This window comes from Leuciscus leuciscus, assembly GCF_965113295.1.
Source record: "Leuciscus leuciscus genome assembly, chromosome: 1".
Classification (NCBI taxonomy): domain Eukaryota; kingdom Metazoa; phylum Chordata; class Actinopteri; order Cypriniformes; family Leuciscidae; genus Leuciscus; species Leuciscus leuciscus.
The window spans coordinates 7,703,395-7,723,041 of record NC_138725.1 but is presented as its reverse complement, the minus strand read 5'-3'; the positions used below and the strand labels follow the sequence as shown (position 1 = coordinate 7,723,041).

The 19,647-nt window shown below is 37.6% G+C and overlaps 3 protein-coding genes across 3 annotated transcripts in view; 1 reads left to right on the top strand and 2 right to left on the bottom strand.

Moving 5' to 3' along the window:
- LOC309478867 (uncharacterized protein) overlaps positions 1–5,553 on the bottom strand; it is a gene marked incomplete at its 5' end in the record, with an annotated part of 82,805 nt that extends 77,252 nt beyond the window's left edge. The window contains one exon of the mRNA XM_082142650.1: positions 5,504–5,553. Coding sequence (XP_081998776.1) covers positions 5,504–5,553 — 50 coding nt within the window. The remainder of the gene's footprint in view (positions 1–5,503) is intronic.
- The window catches only part of LOC309492503 (uncharacterized protein), a 148,378-nt gene that overhangs the window by 98,968 nt on the left and 29,763 nt on the right, over positions 1–19,647 (bottom strand). The gene's annotated exons all lie outside the window — the stretch shown is intronic.
- Positions 11,053–15,979, top strand: LOC309492390 (uncharacterized protein). Its single transcript, XM_082161343.1, has 3 exons — positions 11,053–11,301; positions 12,390–13,401; positions 15,727–15,979. Exons 1-3 carry the CDS (start codon positions 11,244–11,246, stop codon positions 15,755–15,757), a joined length of 1,101 nt encoding a protein of 366 aa, XP_082017469.1. The 5' UTR covers positions 11,053–11,243; the 3' UTR covers positions 15,758–15,979.

Sequence of the window (19,647 nt, the reverse complement as noted above, 5' to 3'; positions counted from 1 at the left end):
TTGCCTGCTAGCAGCTAGTTTCGATTTGGGCCATTTTCGCTGTATTTGCTTAATTGCTCGCCGAGACAGCAACTGTAGAAAGATATAAATACCGAGGAGATTCAGATCATAACCAGGACAAGCGGTCAGTTAGTGGACGCGGCGAGAGCGCGCAAGTGGTTTTTCTAAATACACCAGTTCTGCTGTTATTCAGTGTTCTTTTTATGCTTATTTTTCATTTTCTATTTTCTTTCAGTCTACAACTCTCTACCCCCAGCTGAAAACCCATCTCTTCCGTGAGCACTTATGAGGAAAAAACAATATTACGTGACAATTCTCCATTATGGACGCGAGCGCTCTGAAAGCGCACTAAAAGACTTTCAAACTTTCACAGAGACCTCAAAACAGAAAGCACAAAGCCTTTCTTTAAAACAAATTTCGTTTTGTATTAATTGTATCTTAATTTTAATAAATTTTTCATTAACCATTTCCTGAATTTAATACATAAAAAGTAAATATAGGCTAGCAATCACAACATAAGGTGCTTGAACTGGAGATATCATCATGAACCGAACCGTAGCCTACTCGCCTCACAGGCCTAAAAAATGTGAAATATATTTACAGAAAGCTGGTTCTAAACAAAACTATCCGAAACAAAATAAAACTATGTAGCCTAATAAATGTGCATTTCTCGGTGCGTTCACTAGCCTACTGCGAAGATCGCGAGTCTATAGCCTATCGTCAACTTCATCTTTGCAGCCGACACAGAAATGAATAAACAACTAAAATGTCTTATTGCAATATTTCACATATTCATAATTATTACTTTTGCTGGTTCTTTGAGGCAGCTTTTTATGTTTATTGCGTTTTGGAAAAGAGCTCTTCACATACAAACACCGTTTCACCAAGGCACAGCGGCCCTTCAGCACATAAGAAAAAAAGCACGGACTTACTAATTACGAAACTTTGATGTGGTTGAACAGGTGAAACAGTCACAAATTCCTCTGCAACTCAAACTTTCTCAGTACGAGTTATGAAGGAAGAGAACAGCATTACAGTTTTCAGCGCGTCCTCCTCTGATTGCTGTGTTGTGACTGAATTTACGACAGTGCAAGTATTCCACAGTGACTCTAGGGGTCGCTGTTTGACAAAAACACATTTTTTGCATAGTGTGCCTTTAAAAGCGATCGTACGACTGATCTTAATATCACGGTCTGTTTACCAAAAGCATCGTGACTTAAGTAGCACTTGAAAATCATCGTAGATCTGATAGTTCCTCTGAGTATGAAGGACCTGACTCAGGCTCAGGTTGAGTTACCCCTACTCCTCCATGGATGCATATACCACCACAAATGCCATCTGAAGCACTTGTGCCAAGTACTTGCCTATTCTTCCTCTGCTGTGAGAAGGGGGGACTCATTGGGCCCAGTACCTGTTTTATTAAATGTTGTCCTCTGCAGTGCCCTTTTCCTTTTAGCAAGTCCTGCCACTTCTTCCTGACCTCCTTCCCTGATCTTAATGCCCCTAGTTGAAGTCAGTTTTGTAGCAATATCCTCCCAGATTTGTTGTTTTTGTTTATTTGTATGACTGCCCTTAAACCTGCTGAAAAAGTATGTTTGTATAGCTCCACCTCCTCTAAAATGACATTAATCTCCTCTTTCTGAAAAATTGAGTTTCTTTTTTTTTTTTTTTTGGTTAGCCATTTTGCTGTAGGTTTGCGTTTTTATAGATTATTAGCCTCGTAGAAAATGCGCATCAGATGAAAACAACTAAAAAAAAAGTTTGTTGAGACCAACTTAAAGTTGGCTTGAGAAAGCTGGACCAGAGAGTTTGAATAAGTTTAAAGTAGCTTGAAGTTAAAATAGTTTGAAATTTAATGTAGTTTAAAGTTTGATAGAATAGTTAGAAAGAAAAAGATTAGTTAGAAAGAAAAAGATAGATGAGTTAGAATGATAGATTAGAAATAATTATTATAAAGAAAGATTAGTTAGAAATATTAATTAGAAAGAAAAAAATATTAGTCAGAAAGAAAGAAAAATTCGTTTGAAAGGAAGAATAGTTAGAAAGAAAGAAAGATTAGTTAGAAAGAAATACAGTTTGAAAGAAAGAAAGAAAGATTAGTTAGAAAGAAATGTAGTTTGAAAGAAAGAAAGATAGATTAGTTAGAAAGAAAGAAAGATTAGTTAGAAAGAAAGAAAGATTAGTTAGAAAGAAAGAAAGATTAGTTAGAAAGAAAGATAGATTAGTTAGAAAGAGATATGTTAAAAAGATAAATAGATTAGTTAAAACAAAGATTAGTTAGAAAGAAAGATTAGTTAGAAAGAAATATAGATTAGTTAGAAAGAAACAAAGATATTAGTTAGAAAGATAGATGAGTTACAAAGAGAAAGAAAGATAGTTGAGTTAGAAATAAAGAAAGATTAGTTATAAAGAAAGATAGATCAGTTAGAAATAAAGAAAGAAAGATAGATGAGTTAGAAAGAGAAAGAAAGATTAGTTAGAAAGAAAGATATATTAGTTAGAAAGAAAGAAAAATAGATGAGTTAGAAAGAGAAAGAAAGAAAGATAATTAGTTAGAAAGAAAGAAAGAAAAATAGATGAGTTAGAAAGAGAAAGAAAGAAAGCTAGATTAGTTAGAAAGAAAGAAAGATAGATTAGTTAGAAATAAAGATTAGTTGGAAAGAAAGAAAGAAAGATTGATTAGAAAGAAAGATTAGTTAGAAAGAAAGATTAGTTAGAAAGAAAAATATATTAGTTAGAAAGAAAGACATTAGTTTGAAAGAAAGAAAAGAAAGATAGATTAGTTAGAAAGAAAGAAAGATAGATTAGTTAGAAAGAGAAAGAAAGAAATATATTAGTTAGAAAGAGATAGATAGATATGTTAAAACGATAAATAGATTAGTTAAAAACACAGATTAGTAAGAAAGAAAGAATGAATGGCTGAATTTGAACAGTCTGCAATGAAAGTCAAAGGGATTTTTCCGAGTTTTAATCGTAATTTTTAGGAAAACCGTAAGTCTGATCAGTTAGAAAAGATATAGCATGTCGAGTCAGAATAGTCTGAAGGTCTGAGCCGAGTTTGGAGTATGTAGAGTTAAAGCTCTAGGAGGAGATAGAGTTGTAAATTTGGGTCAAATAGGATTTCAGTAAGTTGACTTTCTCAAGCATTGACAACACAAAGTTTGCTAAAAAGGAAGGTTTTGAAAATCTTTATTTTTAGTAAACTCAATGTTGTCAATGCTCTAGTTCATATGTAGAGCCCCTGGTGATACTTCAAGCACAGTTTCATGTTGTTTCGAGCCTCCTTAATGTCTTAAAAATAGCAATTTTGATGCTCTCGTTGTTGTGCCCCATTCACTCCCATTCAAAAGGCATTTTGACCGAAAACGATAATACGGTCAAACTTAAAAGTGGAGTTTCCATTCTAATTATACTTTTGCACGACTGTTTGACTTGGCTAGATAAACAAAAAGAGCCTAGGTTCAATTTTGGCAAGAGTTACCCTTTAAGTAGCACTTAAAGCACAGCTGCTTGCGATCGTTTTTGTGAAACGCACGTGAAATGAACACGAGCGTTCGTAAAGTCGCTCGTAGAAAATGCTCGTAAGTGCTAAGATCCATCGTTATCTGGAAACGCAGCCCAGAGCTAAACTACAATCTGAACAAATGATTGCATGCAATATAATTTGATAACATCAAATAAATAAAAAATTATAGCACAACTGACAAATCATCGACCTGTAAAATATGCTTTTATTCTTGAATTAGGTAATGCTGGGTTATAAAATGGCATCCAGCAATGTTCGTCAATTATCATCATGGACTATCTAACGAAGATTGTCATCACCCTACTTTACATGCGAAGGAGACGGCGCCATACTTTCTTCTTTCACCTAATTGTAAATGTCAATCGTGCATTCGCTGCATTTTACTATCACAAGTTCCCATGGATGGAGTACTCAGTTTCACTGGATTGTGTTTTTTTGTTGTTGCTGTCGCCACTTTTCTTCAATTATCGCAAGATCAGACGAAGCTAGACAAACTATTTACAAAAGTGGGAGCTCGGAACTGACAAAAACTGTCGGAGAAGCTGAGAAAACACGCTTTGTCACAGGTACATTAAAATAGCATGAAGATGTGGGAGAGCTACAAACAGGCTTTGGGGTCACCACAGCGGTGACACAGCCATCAAAGCACAGTAGGAAAAAACAGACAGTACCTGTACAAATCCCTTAATATAAAAACATTGCGAGCTAAATTAGGCCTCCCTTTTGGTATTAGGTATCCGTAAAGAAACTGATGCAGAAATGAGGGGGAATTATTTAAGTACATGTCATTTGTTTTCAAAATACGACCCTGATTTCAAATATTTTAACTGCACAAGCCGAGACTTTCAGAATGAAATAATTGCAGAGCTCATTCGTGAAGACATTTCCAAGAAAGAACACGAGATGGGTTTTCTTGCTGTTGTTGCTGAGGAAGCAAAGTCCTCAAAGACTGAGCAACTTTCTGTTTGCATTAGATACACAGAGGGACTTCAGATCAAGGAGCGATTGATTTGCTTTGTTGACTGTTCCAGTTTTCGCGAGGCTGCAGTGATTGTTTCTGGCATTAGAGAAGGATTGCAGTCGTGTGGGCTGAAGGACATTCCCATAATTGCTCAATTGCTTAATAATATGACTTTTTTTTTATCATAACTCTGATTGTATTTGTCTGAAAGAAGAATGTCATACACACCTAGGAATGAGTTGAGGGTGAGTAAATCATGGGCTAATTTTCCTTTTTGGGTGAACTATCCCTTTAAAATGCTTTCTCAATGGATCTCCCAGCTCTGTGTAGTAATGTTGTTGCGTGATCGAGTTCAGCTCAAGAGTAAACCGCTGTCTAGTATTGCTCTGAGCTGATAAACTGTTTGCGCTGCGCAGCTCAGACGAGTAGTGTGGTTTCATTCTGCTTTCGTTTGCTGTGTGATGTTTCTCGTATGCAGCAGAAATGGCAGCTCTCTCTTAAAAAAGGTTGCAAAATGTGACCATTTAGTCTCAGTCTAGAGCCCTGTATAGTGCTGTATTTCTGCTTTACATGAGCGCCACCTACTGTCAGAGAGTGAATATGTGTTTTTTTGCATTGATCTGAACTGACAAATTAGGCATTCCTGTTGGTTCAACACGAGTTAATAGATATCAATCAATCAACAAAGTGTCCTGTGCTCACCACACACCGGTTATAGGTGGAGAGGAGAGATTTGGCTATAGGGTGTATTATATATCAGCTTTCTTGTGTAATCAGATATCTCTCATACACTCTGCTGAATTAAATCAGTCACACGCTTGATAACTTTACGAATGGGCGTCTTTACTTTTCTTATTCTTAAGCTGAACTTCCTTCTACATCCAGTCCCCTCATACATACTAGTACACTCACATCTTAAAGATACAGACCATCATTCTAATACATGACAGGGTGATGTGTGTCTAACTTACACAGAAGAGACTTTGTTGCTCAACACATGAAAATAAACTACTTACCGTGATCTCAGACTGTGTTGATGTAGTTTCTCCACTGCATGGATCTTCATGTGTCGCTTCAGGTGAGTTTTAATAAACATTTAGTGCAGCAGCAGCGAGCATGAGGAGAATATGTTGAGTTCATTCAGACCTGAGCGATGTTGTGTTCGTTTGTGTGATTGTCTCGATGTTTGGAGTGAGAACTGTTACTGAATGTCAAGTTAAAGTTTGAGATCTGTGAGGGGAATCGATCCCAAGTGTTGCTGTTGCCATTTTCATGTTTACCTTTATTTATTTTGTCGACATTTATCTTTGGCAGATTACATTTACTTATTAAAATTGATGTAGACACTTTATATTGCCCCTGTATGAGTAATGAATGTGGGAAATATCAAATCTATACATAGGGATCTATATATAGGGGTGGTGGCGCAATGGATAAGACACATGCCTTTGGTGTGAGAGACCCGGGTTCGAATCCACTGTGAGACACCAATGTGTCCCTGAGCAAGGCAAGGCAAGGCAAGGCAAGTTTATTTATATAGCACATTTCATACACAATGGTAATTCAAAGTGCTTTACATAGAAGAATTTAAAATAATAAAAAGAAATAAGAATAATTAAAACAGTTTAGAAAAATAAAATGAAATACAGTACAGTACAGTACAGTCGGACGAACAGTGGCACAGTGCTCATTCAGTAAATGCATAGCTAAACAAAAGTGTTTTGAGTCTGGATTTGAATGTGACCACTGTAGGAGCAAAAGCAGACTCACCATGCTTAGAGTGAACCCTTGGTATTTCTAGCTGATATGATCCTAATGATCTGAGTGATCTGTTGGGTTTATATTCAGTGAGCATATCTGCAATGTATTGAGGTCCTAGGCCATTGAATGATTTATATACCAGTAATAATACTTTAAAATCAATCCTAAATCTAACTGGGAGCCAGTGTAAAGACCTGAGGACTGGTGTGATATGTTCATATTTTCTGGTTCTGCTCAGAATCCTGGCGGCAGCGTTCTGTATGAGCTGCAACTGTCTTATGGTCTTTTTGGGAAGGCCAGTGAGGAGTCCATTACAATAATCCACCCTGCTGGTGATGAAAGCATGCACAAGTTTCTCTAAGTCTTGTCTGGAAACAAAGCATCTAATTCTTGCAATATTTTTTAGATGATAGTATGCTGATTTAGTTATTGCTTTGACATGACTACTGAAACTAAGGTCTGACTCTAGTGTCACACCAAGATTCCTGACTTGATTTTTAGTTGTTTGACCCCTGGAGTGAAGGTATGCGTTCACCTTGAGAACTTCATCTTTGTTTCCAAACGCAATGACTTCAGTTTTGTCTTTGTTTAACTGAAGAAAGTTTTGGCACATCCAACTGTTGACTTCATCAATGCATTGGCACAGGGAGTCAATGGGGCTATAATCGTTAGGCGATAGGGCTAAGTACAGCTGTGTGTCGTCTGCATAGCTGTGGTAAGCAATTTGGTTATTTCTCATTATTTGGCTCATTGGGAGCATATACAGGTTGAACAGGAGTGGCGCAAGAATTGAGCCTTGAGGGACTCCGCATGTCATGGATGTCCACACAGACTTATGGTCTCCTATACTAACATAATAACCTCTCCCATCTAAGTATGACCTGAACCATTTTAGGACTATCCCAGAAAGCCCCACCCAGTTTTCCAGCCTGTCAAGAAGTATGTTATGATCGACAGTGTCAAATGCAGCACTGAGGTCGAGTAGTACCAGCACTGATAATTTTCCTGAATCAGTATTTAAGCGAATATCGTTTATTATCTTTATGAGCGCTGTCTCTGTGCTGTGATGCGGTCGGAAACCAGATTGAAAATTGTCAAAGTATCCATTCGAGCTTAAGAATTTGTTCAGCTGATTGAAGATAACTTTTTCTATGATCTTGCCTATGAAAGGAAGATTTGAGATCGGTCTATAGTTGCTTAATATGGTCTTATCCAGATTGTTCTTTTTCAGGAGGGGCTTGACAACTGCAGTTTTCAGGGAGTTTGGAAAACTCCCAGAGAGAAGTGAGGCATTTACCACTTCTAGAAGATCTGCTTCTAAACTGTTTAACACACTTTTGAAAAAAGATGTGGGAAGTGTGTCAAGAGCGCATGTTGATGTTTTAAGGTGCTGTACGGTTTCTACCAAAATTTTGCCATCAATTTTATTGAAATCAGACAAAGTTACTACTTTTTCAGGTGGTCTGATCTGTCTGACCCCAGCGCAACTCAATGATGTGCTGATCACCTGTCTGATATTATTGATTTTGTCAGAGAAGAAAGAAGCAAACTCACTGCACTTGCTGTTTGAGAGCATTTCACTGGGAATCTGGCTTGGGGGGTTTGTCAGTCTCTCTACAGTAGCAAAAAGAGTGCGTGTGTTGTTTAAATTGCAGTTTATAATATTTGAGAAGAAAGTCTGTCTAGCTTTGCCTAGTTCCATATTGAAAGCATGCAGGCTGTCTTTGTAGATGTTATAATGGACTACAAGTTTTGTCTTCCGCCACATGCGCTCTGCTTTTCTGCATTGTCTTTTCATATTTTGCACTGCTGTTGAGTTTCTCCAAGGTGCTTTTTGTCTGCCACTCTTCTTCCTGACTTTCACAGGAGCAATATCATCAATTGCACTTTTAACTTTTGAGTTAATAGAATCAAGGAGAAAATCAACAGAGTCAGCAGATATGCTTGGTGTTAAGGATATAGCCTTCATAAATAGTACACTAGTGTTCTCATTTAAGCATCTCTTCTTGACAGACTCAGATCTAGCTTCAGTGGCAGGAGAGATCAATATATCAAAGAAAATACAGAAATGATCAGACAGTGCTACATCCTTAATAACAATCGATGAAATGTTTAGACCCTTACTGATAAGTAAATCTAGAGTGTGTCCATGATTGTGTGTGGGTCCATGTACATGCTGAGTCAGATCAAAAGTTTTTAAAACAGTTTTGATTTCTTTTGCCATATTGTTTTCTGCATTATCTATGTGAATGTTAAAATCTCCAGCAATGGCAAAACAGTCAAACTCTGAGGTAATTGTTGATAACAGTTCTGTAAATTCCTCAGCAAAGGCTGGAGAGTATTTTGGAGGCCTGTAAATAATGATGAGTAAAATGCGTGGAGCACCTTTTAATACAATACCCAGATATTCGAAAGACGTGTAGTTCCCAAATGATATTTGCTTACATTGATAGATATCTTTAAAAAGAGCAGCTAGACCCCCACCTCTCTTAACAGCTCTGCAGACACTCATAAAAGTAAAGTTAGGAGGGGCTGTTTCATTGAGGATTGTTGCACTGCAGCTGTCTTCTAGCCAGGTTTCATTTAGAAACATAACGTCCAGGTTGTTTGTGGTTATTAAGTCGTTGACTAGAAGTGATTTATTTTTAAGTGAGCGGATGTTTAAAATTGCTAACTTAACAGTCTTACTTTTTTTCCCTACACCAATCTTAGTTAGACATGCAATAGGCACCAGATTAGTTGAGTTTGCTGTACGGCTATTGAAGGCCTTAGACTTTCTATCTTGTAATAGAACAGCAATAGAGAAAGATACAGGCACACTGGGTTCCCGCTTGTTCTGTAAACATTTGAGAAAGTTACTGTTATCAAAGTGGGGACCCGACACACATCACTGAGAGCTGGTATCAGTTGTTTTTGGTTCACCTCGAGCAGATGGAGGAGGGTGTGGGCCCTGGCGTTGTGGCAGAGGCCGAAGAGCTCTCACAGGAGGAGGGGGCGGGCGAGCTGGGCCTGCAGGCTTTGGTGGTAGCGGTGCCCGACGTTTTTTGGTTGATATCTGGGGGCTTGCAGCAAAAGAGTGTGATAGTCTGGTTCCAGCATGCACCAGTTCTTCCATTTTCTGTGAGAAGCACAGAAGTGGAGTTGCTGGCGAGAGGGAAAAAGTGTCTGGTGAAAGGGGCTGTTGCTCTGGTGTTATAGGAGGCTGTGATATGCTGTCCTGGCTTCCCTGGCTGTTTTCCAGGAAGTCGTCCTTGGGTGGAAACAGGAGTGACACAGGAAACGTTACATTTTCTTGAATTTTTAGTTTTATGATCATTGTCAGTTTCTGAACATATGAATATGTAACATGTTAATGATGGAATTACTTTATTGCAATTAATAGTTATAATAAAGTCGAACTATACTTAGATTCAAATATTATGTGTTGTAGTTATTTGCCTGAAGAGGTTCATAAAGAGAGGTTATTTAATTATTTTGTTTTATTATTGATGATTTATGTTATATTGTGAGATATATTGCAATATAGCAGTTTTACAGGCTTTTATCATCTATCCTGACTCAAATAATGTGTTTCTAACAGCAAACACTCAGAATAAAGTGAGATGATCTGCTGATGATCCTGAATGGCTTGTTGAATGAGTGTTGATAGTCTGAGGCTCATCAATATTAACACATCTGCTGAAAACACTCTTTATTTCATGACAATAGTTCCTGTTTTCACCTCATTTATTATGCTGATGTCTTCAGATCTCCTGTAAATTGACACTTAAAGCTCATTTCATTGGTGTCAGCAGACTGAGGGGATTTGTTGGCTACTATATGTACCTTTTATTTCTGTTTTTATGATTTTGTTCTGTTTTTCTTACCATTATTTATATTTGGAAGAATTAAAATTATTTATATTGTTTTCTATATTTCTAGATACCTGTATTGTAATGAAGAAGCGGAGTAATGTTAGGGTGCTTTCACATCTGTTGTTTGGTTCATTTGGTCCGGACCAAGGGAGAAAAATTATACTTTGTAGCATTTTTCAGGTGTTTTGGTTTCTTTTCACACCACACTTATCACTCTGTTCCAGATCAGTTAAGTAGCATAACTGCACTTCGTTTGGTCAGAATTAACGTGCGGGAAAATCCGGCAGATAACACGCCGCTGTTTACTATGGAGAGACGACTGCGTGGGCTGATTGTATCCTTGGTCATATTTTATTATATAGTTTGTCTACACCACTTTAGACAAACAATAATATTTGAGAATGAAGCGAGGATGCGGCTGTTAATCATTTCTATCAGGCTCCGCACCTCCTCACAACTCCAAGTTTGTCCGTGAGTGCAAACTGTCAACAAACATTTCTCCTCATCCCATAATCACAGCGCAGCTGACTACGGCAACTGGTTTAGTCCAAAAATACGCATTTCTTTGGCAGTTGGTTGTGTTCGAGGTCGGATCACATTCTCACCACAAACGAACCTGCTCCAGAGTTCGTTTCAAAGCATACCGAGACCACCTCTTCGAGCAGGTCTCGGTCCGCTTGTTTGGTCCGCTTTTGGTGCGCACCCGAGTGCAATTGCCGCATTCACACCTGCCCAAACGAACCGCACACATGGGGAAAACGAACTCTAGTGCGATTCAACCGAACTAAATGAAGCAGGTGTGAAAGCACCCTTAGGATTAGCAATAAAAATAATTAATGAATTGGCATCAGTTACTGTACGAATAATAGATAGACAGACATAAATGCTTAGAAGTGTCATTTATTATAAAAACAAACTCAGTGATTTATATTTTTGATTTTGGCAGATCAGCTCCTCCCACTGTAACTCATCATCAGTGAAGATCCTCCCACTGTAATTCATCATCAGTGAAGCTCCGCCCACATTAATTCTCCTATAAATGCTGTAAATTCCCATCAGCTACAAGTGAAGACGAGCATCAGAGCATCAGGAAGAGCTGAAATCTGCAAAGACTGAGTTTATTAAAGAGGACAGAGAGAACATGAGTGATCCAGAACCCTGCAGAATGAAACACACTGAAGATCCTGAAGAACAAAGAGGTTGGTGTTTATTCTTCATTCATTCATGATGCTGAAGAACATTCATGTTAGAAACATTCAAGCACTTCATCACATTTAGATAAACAGTTAAACTATGAAACGGTACAGAATGTTCTGGGTTTTCTTCAACAAATGGTCAGTAAAGGGAGGTTTGAGACATTTTTATATTGATTGTCAACATCAGATCAAGCTAAATACTGTTTTAACTGTTTTATTTTACATTTATTTTATATCTGGTTCCCAATTTGCAACAACATTACCAGAATTTTTGTTATTTTCAACATAGTTTACAAAATATATATTTTTAGGAATAGTCAGTAAACACCAAGTTACTGATAAAGTTGTATTTGTCGAATATCATACAAGTTATTCATAGTTATAGAGATTATTACAGTAACTTTGGTAACAGGGTTGATGAACACTGTCAATGCTACAGTTTGTGTAAAAACTGAGACAATGGATTGAGATTATTTTCTTGTCTTCCCATCATGCCGTGAAATGACGGAAATAAATGTAACATATAACAAATAATAATAATTAAAAATGTAAAAAATAAACAATCCACTCCACTTGAATGCCAAACACTTGTGTTATTTCTCACAGGGTAATTCACTTGAGCTTGTGTTTCTGGTGTCCCACTTTCACATGCGCCTGAATGGAAGTCAGTGCAAGGAAAAGTCTAGTGTGAACGGCCATTAATAATTAAAACGGTTTTAGTAAAATAAATATCAATCTCAAAGTTGGTGTCAAAATATGGCAGTGTTGTATATTTTAATGTTAATATCATGTTAGATAGTTGTCATTGATCAAATATATTTAATAGTTCTTGCTAAAGAAACATGGGATTTGTGCCTATAATATTGTAAAGATAATAATTGGAAGATACATTTTCCTCATTCATGGAAAGTTTTAAGGACATATAATCAATTTATAAAAAGGCATCATTTTTTCACATTATTTTATAACAGTTGTCTACTTTCTACTATTACATCAGGGCTCACTTTCATGTCCTTTCACTTTATATTTCTCTCTTTGAATTATTTTGATGTACTGAAAATTAAATGTAATATTTGTTTCTTTCATGTCAGACCTGATGGAAGTGAAGGAGGAGAGTGAAGAACTGAGTGAAGTGAAGGAGGAGAGTGAAGAACTGAGTGAAGTGAAGGAGGAGAGTGAAGAACCCAGTGAAGTGAAGGAGGAGAGTGAAGAACTGAGTGAAGTGAAGGAGGAGAGTGAAGAACTGAGTGAAGTGAAGGAGGAGAGTGAAGAACTGAGTGAAGTGAAGGAGGAGAGTGAAGAACTGAGTGAAGTGAAGGAGGAACATCATGTCCAACCTGGAGAAAACCCTCTGAGTCATTCAAAGACTAAAAATAAATTTTTAAAGAAAAGAAGAGCCAAGAAATCTTTCACCTGCACTCAGTGTGGAAAGAGTCTCACAACCAAACAACGTCTTGATGTTCACATGAGGATCCACACCGGAGAAAAGCCGTTCACATGTGATCAATGTGGCAAAACATTTCTTAGGTCATCAGAGCTGAAGACACACCTGAGAGTTCATTTGAAGGAGAAGCCACATTCATGTTCTGTGTGTGGAAAGAGTTTTTCAAAGCTGCTAACTTTACATAGACATCAGAAAATTCACACTGGTGTGAGAGAGTACATGTGCTTTGAGTGTGAGAAGACTTTCATTACAGCTAACTGTTTAAAACTGCACCAGAGAATTCACACTGGAGAAAAACCTTACAAGTGTTCACACTGTGACAAGAGATTCAGTCAGTCATCATCTCTGAAAACACATGAGAGGATCCACACTGGAGAAAAACCTTACAAGTGTTCACACTGTGACATGATATACAGTCAGTCAGCACATCTGAGATCACATGAGAGGATCCACACTGGAGAAAAACCTTACAAATGTTCACACTGTGACAAGAGATTCAGTGTGTCAACAAATCTGAGATCACATGAGAGGATCCACAGCAGAGAGAAGTCGCACACGTGTGATCAGTGCGGGAAGAGTTTCTCCTTTAAAACTCACCTGAAGCTACACATGAAGATCCATGCAGTGGAGAAACCACTTAAGCACAGTCTGAGATCACGGTAAGTAGTTTATTTTCATGTGCTGAGCAACAAATTATTTTCTGTGTAAGTCATCCAAAACCTTTCTTTTTAGCAAACTTTGTGCACACAATGTTGTCAATGCTCTAGTTCATGTGTAGAGCCCCTGGTGATACTTCAAGCACAGTTTCATGTTGTTTCGAGTCTCTTTAGTGTTTTAAAAATAGCGATTTTGATGCTCTCGTTGTTGTGCCCCATTCACTCCCATTCAAAAGGCATTTTGACCGAAAACGAAAATACGGTCAAACTTAAAAGTAGAGTTTCCATTCTAATTATGCTTTTGCACGAATGTTTGACTCGGGTAGATTAACAAAAAGAGCCTAGGTTTGATTTTGGCGAGAGTAACCCTTTAAGAGTCGCTGTCTGTTTGTCAAGTGCGGAAATGTCACCTTGTAGAATGGCTGGTAATTGTAGCACATGCTTGTATTATGAAATGTTTAGCCTAATTGTTTTCATCTGATGTGCATTTTCTACGAGGCCAATAATCTATAAAAGCACAAACCTACAACAAAATGGCTGAACCAGTCGTCATAAAGTCGAACCGGCAGTCATACAAATAAACAAAAACAAAAAATCTGGGAGGATATTGCTACAATACTGACTTCAACTAGGGGCATTAATACCAGTGGCATTTCAATCGGCAGATATATTCAAAAGTTATTAGCCTTTTTAGAAATTTTGTTATAACTTTTGACCAAGGTGGCGCTGTCTCGAAATTTGTTGGGTACTTTCAGGGGATGGTGCTGAAGGCACTTTCTGAGTTTCATTAAATTACACCAATGCATTTGTTTAGTATAGCATTTTATTTCACAAAACTGTATTGAAGTCAATGGGAATTTCATGTTTTGTTCTATTATAGCGCCACCAAGAGGCTCAGTCCCACCATTTTTTTATGCGTCCTCAGAGTGAGCCCATACATAGGTGTGTCAATTTTGGTGAAAATATCTCAATTTGCTTCGGAGTTATAGACATTTATATGAAAAAACACGTAAAAAATGACTGACACATGACTTTGATTGGATGTTACTACCCCTTACTATCAATATTTTTGCATTTGGGCATTGGTGTTTAGCTATCGACCTATGTTTCCAAACTTCTGACGGTGGTTTCGTCTCGATTGGACTAGCGGTTTCGAAGATATAGCCAAATGTTTAAGCGCTAAATCACAACGCTACACAAACCGTAAGGCGAAACCTAGAATGTTTGGTATCGTAGGACTCGGCAAGGATTCAGGAGTCTAATTAGATAAGTGAAAATAAGTCGACCACACCCAAAGTTATAAGCATTTGGAGAAAAAACCACTAGGTGGCGCTGTTTCGAAACTTCTCACGCTCCTTCAGGACATCGTGGTAATGACCCATACCAAGTTTCGTAACAATCCGTTCATGCATTCTTAAAATACAGCATTTTAGCACAAAATTAAAAATGGCCGACAGTCAAAATGGCCGATATGGTAAAATTGGATATCAGTCGACTCGGTATGTTGCCTTGAATCTAACAAGACCAATGTTATGATTTTTGGACAAACTGTTCAGAAGTTATAAGCAAAAAATAGCCATTTTTCATATATCCGGACCAGTAGATGGCGCTGCGCCGAAACGCAGCATGTTGCCTCAGGTCATGCTTGTGATGACATGTACCAAGTTTGGTCTGAATACGATAAAGCGTTGCGGAGATACAGCCTTACGACTGTTTTCGCAAGCGCTACGCAAAATTTGTTCGAGCGTTTATCAAAAACGGTTTGACGAATCAACTTGAATTTAATAAGTTTTTGTCACCACTGCCTGTAGATGATCTGGTTCAATTTTCGTGCAAATCGGACAAACCGTCTAGGACGAGTTTGAAAAAGTAGCTTTTTTGGAAAATTCAAAATGGCGGCCATGTTTTATGACGGAAAATGACGACATATGGTGCAGTCGAATCGGAATGAGCTCTGGAATCAGAGGAAAAAAGAATTTTACCTTATTATATGCTGTTTGTTTGAATCCCTCTTTGTTTGTATCTTTAACCTAACGTTGACCTCTGTATTACTTTCTGCAGTCACTCCTTTTTCAGTAAGGGATAATATTTGCCCCCTTAAATCGATATAGTTCCAGTGCATTTTTTACCTTTACAAATACCTTTATAAAATAAATAATGCTAAATAAATAAATAACGCTCTAGCGCCCTCTATTGGCCAGCCGCCCCTGCTGAGCTGATGAATATATAATGTACTGATGATATTCACGAATTATATCCCGGAGAATACAATACAGTTGAGTCTGCCTTATTTATATATTCATACTCCATATTTTCTGTCTCTTTCAGAGATGTCTGTGACCGGCTCCAGTCCAGATGATCCGGGTTCTTCTGATGGGCAGAACCGGCTCTGGGAAAAGCTCATCAGGAAACACTATACTGGGAGAAAAGAGGCTTAAAGTTAAGAAGAAACAAGAAGCTGAAGTGGATTCTCCAGATCTACTGGATCCATATCTGAATCTGGAGATGATGATGAGAGAAAAGCTCGTCTCTCGACACACCTGCAACTTTATGATAATGAACTCAGTAAAGTGGAGATTGTAGCTGAAATAGTAAAGTTTATTAAAGATGTGATGTGTATGTGCACGCCGTCTGCGTTTTCGCGGGTTTGCGTTTTTGAAGTTTGCGCAGAGATAACTTTTTTTCAGCATTTTTCAGGGCTTGCAGCTTGATCCTATTTCAGGGTTTGCGTTCTCGATCCTCAGGCACTGTTTGGTGCGGATTACTTCATGTAATTATTGATTAAACTCTTTACTCAGTTTATCAACATCACATTGTTATTGTCCATTTTCTTATTTTCTGCTGATTCTGCTTTAATTATGAATAATTCTAGTTCTTAAAGTCATGAAGTATCCTGATATGATTGCTTTTTGAGCTTTCCATGTTTTTGTTTTCTCAATAGAGCTTTTAAATGCCTAATAAATGATATTTCACTGCACACATGACTGACATTGATTGAGATTGTTGTCTGTCTACATTATTAACATATCCAATATCATATATACATTTCAAAGAGTTTGTTCTAGTCAGTTTGAAGGTCATTCACACCATGAGGCTTCATGAAGTCAGAACAATCACTGTCGCGTTCACTACGTCACGGTGTTCAACAGAAATAGGCTTGTTTGAGATGAGCAAAATCTGCGCAGAACCGATCACCGGTGATCAGCGCGAGATGCAAGCCGGTTAGAAATGTGTCCGAGTGCGGTCCGCCTTGCTCTGATGTCATGCTGACGTATGTCAAAAATCTCTCGCGACCTTAAGGCGCACATGTCGGATTCTGCATTCGAGCGCAGGCATGATCAAAAGCATGATGGGAAACGACTTGCTGACGACACAGCTTAATGCTCATTGGTTTAAACAACCGTGATGTATTGTTCTCTTGTTTGATTTTAAAACTCTGATATCATGTTTTATGTGTATACGTTATGTGTGAATATTCCCAAACTATCTGACAGTGCGATCTCTATAGGGTTATGCAATGTAATTTTTATAAAACATAATAATAATAAAAACACACCTATGTCTGTATTAAAGAAAAAAAAGATTGATAAACATGTATTTGGAATGGAATTAAATAAGTAGGCTACTTTGGGTGTCTTGTTCATTATATTTATTTTCATATAAAAGCAACAGAACTTAAATTCCATCCAGTTTATTAGCAACACTGTGCACGAGCGTGAATCCCGCGATATCCATCTGTGATCTCACAGGTGTAAGATCCACTGCGAGAAGAGAGAACTGTCCGGCTTGCCTCACTCCTCCTCTCCTCACTGCAGCCGCCTACTCTCACATACATTTCAGGCGAGGCAAGGCGCATCTCAAACAAGCCTATTGTAACGCAGGTTAATAAGTGGGAGGTTCACTTACCTGATTGAAGCACAGGCCAGTCAAGAGTTGAAACGTGGACCAGTAAAATCCCAAAACGGTGTGTTAGAATCCAGTAATGAATGAGCACGGGCTATAAGCGGGAGCGAGTACTAGTTTTGGCATGTTGTCTCGTAAGGAGAGATGCGCCACCGGTAGCTGCTGTTTCTATCCATTGAGCTGCGGTTTAAGTTTGTTTGTCTGTTTGCGCTTCCGCTGTGCTGCCGTGTATGTGCGCGGTTTGTATGCTTGATAACTGTTACTTTGGTCACGCTGATAAAACCTTGTTTGCGGTCTGATGCTTAACGTTGTCGGCTCGATAGTATCCGTGGCTATATTCCAGCAAATGTTTGAAATTGGAGCGTTTCACTGTCACACGAGTTACTTCCTGTTTGCGGTGCTGGATGGGTAATGTAGTTAATCGCTTTACATTGGTAATAGTTTGCTATGCTCAGCGTTGCAAATTAAAACTACACTCACTGTCTTTCACTTTAGGCCAACATACTGAGAACACTTTTGTGGTTCTGGGCTATTGGTTTAATGTGTAACATTGACATTGATGTACATTTGGTGTGTGTGAAATTGTTGCATTTCTGTGTTTAGATGCATGTGCTTTGTTTAGTCATTCAGTTTAAACACTAAGTATATTATAATATTTATAATACTAAATACTGACTATATTGGAATTTATAATTTGTTTATTTTTGTATATTATTTAGATTTTATGGTATATTATGTATGTGGCTATCAATATTGTTGTTTACACCATAGTCTTTCTATTTTACAGGTTTATAACCTGCTATTTGTGGATTAATCAACTGTATGTGGAAAATTAATCAGAGTAAATAAAAACCACAAGGAGTCATAACAACGTGTCCTTTCCTGACGCCCCGTTCGGTGGGGAGATTCTGAAAGAACCGAACAATCACTATGAACTTTTAACAACACCAGACCCAGCTCCAGCTTTGAGATGTATGGTGGGCCAAGTGAAATTCCTAGTTTTAACTTTTATATTATTTTTTTAGCCGTAACAAAACTTTATTTTATAACAAAAAAGGCAGGTCTTGATATTTGCAGGGCTCAAAATGAGATTTTCTACAGGTTCATTCTGGTTCAGATTTTTACTTGCACTGCAATAATTTTTACTGGACCATCATAAAAAAAAAACTTATATATAATTTTTTTACATTTTTTTTTTAATAGATATAAAGACAAGTAAACAGTGCAAGTAAAAAGAACAAAGATCAGGTCTGGGGCCCCTGGGCTTGAGTTTATGTTTGGGCCCTACATATGCAGCAAATGACCTTAACTAGAACATCATTATAAAGTCAAGTCAAGTCACCTTCATTTATATAGCGCTTTATATAGGATTGTTTCAAAGCAGCTTTATAGTGATAATATAAATTATCCTAACAGTGAAGTTGCAAAGATCATTAGTCATTAACTTAGGGGGCAGAAAACCCTTAACACACTCCAGCCGCCTATCCGCACAAAAAGTGCCTAGTGTCTCGAGAACGCACTCCCTGAAATAAGTTTGAAGGTGCAAACGATTATCCGTTTTCTCTGCGCAAACCTCAAAAACACAAACCAGCGAAAACGCAGACGGTGCGCACATGCACATCACGCATATATGTACGCAGGTGTGTAGTCCTTCACAAATCAACCCTCAACAAACTACTTGTTAGGCCTTAATTTATAATTCAGAATTTTTTGTTGCGTCTGCGTAGCCACGTGAATTGGAATTATATATACACATATACACTTTTTTTCCCTTTTTTTCTTTCTTTTAAGTAATTACAAATGTTTATTTGTTGCTTGTGTTGTTTCATTTTATGCACAACAATTATACATAAACTTATCTTAGACAATTTTTCTTAAGCATCCATATATTTGTCAAAAATTAAGATTTTAAACTGTTTTTTAAAATAATGAATGGAATTGCTCCTCTTAAGATGATCGGTGAGACCATTCCACAAGTCGACCCCTTTTACCGAAATGCTGTTCATTTTAAAGTTTGTTCTGACCATTTGTTTTTTAAACATGTTCTCTCCTCTTAGGTTATATTTCTGTTCCCTGTTTTCAAACAAACACAGTATATTTTCAGGCAATATTTTCCTATTGACTTTGAACATAAAGACAGCGGTATTCAGATTGACTAGATCGAAAAATTGTATTGCTTTAAGTTTGCAGAATATTGCGTTTGTCGGTTCATTATACGGTGAATGAGTGGTGTAGGCATGCCCCCATATTTCAACACAGTAAGAAATGTATGGAACAAATAGAGAAAAATACAGAATATACAAAGAAGGCGTATTTAGAAAATACTTGGTTTTGTGTAGTATAGCT

What these genes read in the sequence shown, in the direction of transcription:
- LOC309492390 (XM_082161343.1), top strand. Translation starts at nt 11,244, where the DNA reads ATGAGTGATCCAGAACCCTGCAGAATGAAACACACTGAAGATCCTGAA. An exon ending in AGATCCTGAAGAACAAAGAG is followed by an intron (nt 11,302 to 12,389) that starts GTTGGTGTTTAT and finishes CTTTCATGTCAG; the next exon opens with ACCTGATGGAAGTGAAGGAG. An exon ending in AAGCACAGTCTGAGATCACG is followed by an intron (nt 13,402 to 15,726) that starts GTAAGTAGTTTA and finishes TGTCTCTTTCAG; the next exon opens with AGATGTCTGTGACCGGCTCC.